The sequence below is a fragment of the Antrostomus carolinensis genome, unplaced genomic scaffold (assembly GCF_000700745.2).
Source record: "Antrostomus carolinensis isolate BGI_N321 unplaced genomic scaffold, ASM70074v2 Scaffold32101, whole genome shotgun sequence".
In the NCBI taxonomy this organism is placed as follows: domain Eukaryota; kingdom Metazoa; phylum Chordata; class Aves; order Caprimulgiformes; family Caprimulgidae; genus Antrostomus; species Antrostomus carolinensis.
In genome coordinates, this window is record NW_010292508.1 from 1 (window position 1) to 3,899 (window position 3,899).

At 44.8% G+C, this 3,899-nt stretch overlaps 1 protein-coding gene across 1 annotated transcript; it reads left to right on the top strand.

Annotated features, from left to right (window-relative positions):
• Positions 1-206: 206 nt before the first annotated feature.
• LOC114819028 (anterior gradient protein 3-like) lies at positions 207-2,924 on the top strand (the record flags this gene model as incomplete). The annotated part of the gene is made up of 5 exons (XM_029087225.1): positions 207-259; positions 334-339; positions 1,454-1,518; positions 2,032-2,095; positions 2,841-2,924. Coding segments are annotated over 5 exons (272 nt in total), but the record flags the coding sequence as incomplete, so codon positions are not given.
• Between the last annotated feature and the right edge of the window lie 975 nt (positions 2,925-3,899).

Here is a 3,899-nt window from a genome sequence, read left to right on the forward strand (position 1 = left end):
TTCTATGATAAGATTTTGGTGAGAGCTCGTCTTTGGGAGATGAGCAAACATCCTCACAGTGTCACCTTCTCAGCGATACACCCCTCTGCTCTTCCCAAACTAAATACATCCCTGGAGCAACTTGGCACCTTAACTCTCTGCAAGCGCAGTCTGTCAAAGGTCTGAATTGCCTCCTCACTCTTCCTCTCCTGCAATTGTCATTTCAGCAAGAAGCCACTGATGGTTATTCACCACTTGGAAGAATGTCCTTACAGTCCAGGTGAGCAAAGCAAACCCTTCCAAACCACCTGGGAGACCCAAATCTCCTAGATATCTCCTTACAAAACATTTGAGCACTTAGTGTGAAGCTTTTCCAGCACGTGCAGGGAAAGGTGGAGAGAGAATAAATCTACTGGGGACCCTTGAGAAGACCTGAGGATAAAATAAAAAAACAAAACAGTGGTAAAGTTTTTCTGGACAGTAACGTGCTCTGGGTCAGAACTTCCCTGGCAGAGACACGTGGCTACAAAACAGGCAGGTAGACGCCAAGCTTTCCTTCTCTGTCTTCTTCCCCATCCCTCATCTCCTGCCAATTCTCTCTCCTGCCTACTCCCAACTCCAGTCCTGGGCCCCAGCAAGCACGGAAATCATCAGCTTGTGTGACTAAAGCCTGGGGAAGCTGAATTCCCCTAGAAAGAAGCCCTGAAAGTAGACTGTGTCAGGCCAGTGAGGTTCAGCATCGCACTGCCTCCGTTGTGGTGTTTTATACCGTGGCTTTGAAGTTACGGATATCCTGCAAACAGAGTCAGACACCGAGGAAATGATCCTTCTAGCCTCATATTCATGGAGTCACAGCAACTGCAACATGGCTTTAGCAGTGGGTTTTCAGCTGCAGACAAGAACCTTGTAAGAAGTGCAATAGTTGACAGCACTGGAAAGCTCAAATCATCTTCTGGCCTGCAAGAGCATCTGCTCCCTGTCTGCTTTATACACTTTCCTCTTACTCTTACGAGGCTTCTTGCCCAAAAATGTGTCAGACCACTCACTGTCACTTGATAACCTCCGAGGTTATCGAGAACAAAGCGAGGTTGGTCAGGGAAATCTGGCTCCACTATTTCTTAGGAAACTTCTCCTATTTGTTTCCCCCAAATGCATACAGCATAAACTGTGCAGAAGACTCCTACACTCAGACAGCCAAATCAAACCAAGCTGTATGCATTCATGATCTGTTCAGCCACTGGGAAGGAAATATCAATATACACCAGCATTTCAGTTTCTCAAGGTCTTTTGCATTTTACTTTACGAGAACCACGTTCTCCAAACTTTGTGTGCCACGTGCATATCAGAAAGTAGTGCTGGTCCTTTACTGGGGATATTTTGAATCAATATAAGATGATGTAAAACCATGAAAAGCAGTGATCTAGATTTTTTTTTTCCAGCAAAATAATGTATTTTTCTTTCTTTTAGATTTAAGGAAAATCCTTAAGTCCAGAGATCCAGCAGATGGCCCAGGAGGACTTCATCATGCTCAATCTGGTGGTAAGTCTGAATTTTAAAATCTTAAATCAAAATGTTTACTGGGGACTGAACGAAGCCATATTAAAATAAGATTCACTTTGAAATAAGATTCACTTTGCACAGCTTTGAAGTTGTATTTAAAATTCTCTTTTTATCTTCCACTTGCTCTGGGGATATACAACAGGGTTTGCAAAACACCAACACAGTTGCTCCGTGGAGAGAGGGGCAGGGAGTTACTTCCATATGTCTATTTAATCAGTAGGAGAATGCTATTTTGAATTCTCCAACAACAGGTCATATTCTTATACAAGGGAAAGAAGGAAAAAATACCCCATCATCAGGCTTTTTGAGTCACCTGCCTGGGGTTTCTGCCTCATTCCCAAGCATCTAACATGGGACAATTTGGAGAGAACGGGGAAACTCCATCTCTGATCACACCAGAATCGTTAGTTGTTAGCAGATGAGGCAAGCTCAGTGGATTCAGCCCATGTCTGACATGTCTCTTGTCACTACAAGGCTCTCTGACCCTGACAGCATTCCAGCAGCGATGACAGCATGGCACCCGATGGCCATTACGTCCCTCGGATCCTCTTTGTGGGTGAGTCTCTGGGCTCAGGGGAATAATCAGGGCAGTGGGTTTTTCTATCTGGTCCCCATTGAATTCACGTTGTTCCAAGTCATTGCTCTTATTCTTCAGAGCACTAAAGCTGTAGGAACAACCCAGACTTTCCAAAGGAACAGCTTAAGCTGAAAAACCCAAACTGGGTTTATTTTAGAGTCTCTGTTTAGCAATCAGAGCTTTAATTGGGCAACCAAACCCACCACCACCTTGTAGAAAAAGGGACCACAACAGTCTTATTCCACTAATGGAAATGAACAGCATGTCACTGCTATTAACAGCTAATATATATCCTTGAGGAGTTTAGTCCTGCCTATGTCACACCGTGCCACACCACCTGAATACAGCCTCTCACTCCCAGCTTGTCCCCAGGTGAATGACAAACACTTTGTCAAGAGGGCAGAGCAAAGGCCCATCACCAACCGTGACCAACAACCATACAAAAGCCAAACTTACCAGCAAACTGCTGGGTACGAAGGGGACAACAGGCAACAATCTTGAGCCACCAGACGAGGTTTGTATGTAGAGGATCTACTCGTGATGGGTTGCAGAAGTAGACTTCCTTCATTAACTTACAGCAGCTGAGAACCTGGTGCTTCAAGATGTACCTTTCCAGCCATGAAAAGTCCAATTGACACCATTTTAAAAGGCTTTTCTCCTCACAAAATTACTCACCACCACCCCACTTTTCATATCTTGTACTTTTTTTCCCCTCCCCCTCAAGATCCCTCAATGACAGTTCGAGCTGATCTAACTGGCAAATACAGGAACAGGATGTACACTTATGAACCAGAAGATATTTCAACCTGTGAGTAAACTGGGTGCTTTTCTGATCCCTTTTTAGCCAGCTCAAGTTTATACAAGATAAAGGAGAGTATAATTGCTCATGGGAGCAATCATGAGAAATACTGGCCCTATTTCTGCAGTAAAACCTGCTCAAAGCCTTTTATAAAGTATGAATAAAGTAAATATAGTGTAAATGCCTTCTGGGGGGAAAAAAACAACCCCAAAACCCCAAACATTGCTGAATATGTCTGAAGAACTGAGCAGTAAAGTGTATGAGGAGAGTTGTCCTCAGTGTCTGATGGTGGAGTTGCCAAATACTGTGTAAATTTGGCCCCAAAACCTCACCAGCTTCAGTTCAAGGCATTTGCAGACTTGAATGCACCACTGCTCTGCTTCATTATCCGAACCACAGAAGTTATTTCAGTACTTAAGGAAAAACTTCTTCACTGTGAGGGTGCTGGAGCCCTGGGACAGGCTGCCCGGGGAGGGTGTGGAGTCTCCCTCTCTGGAAATGTTCCAAACCCACCTGGACACTTTCCTGTGCAACCTGCTGTAGGGAACCTGCTTTGGCAGGGGGGTTGGACTGGATGATCTCCTGAGGTCCCTTCCAACCCCACCAGTCTGGGATTCTCACCCTAAAGGTCACCAAAGTTTAAGTGACCTAGAGGTCACCCCGCCCCATCGCCGCTCCTTCTCAGGGTTTGTACCTGCAAGACTCTTCAGAACCCAAAGACTCTGCTCAGTGGTCTCCGAGGGAGGATTAAAGTGAACGAGAATGACTTCACTTTTCTAACAGGCCACTTCCTCCTGCTCCATAATCACTTCAGCAAACTGGAATGAGTTATGAGGAAAAGAAAATGAAAACATCCAATTTTCTCATAATCAGACTCCCAGAACTGAACACTTGCTCTTTCACAAGCTCTGCACCAGGACCAGATATAAAAGATGAGCAATTCATGTTTCTTACTCTGTGCAGAGCCACAGTCCTCTAGATGAT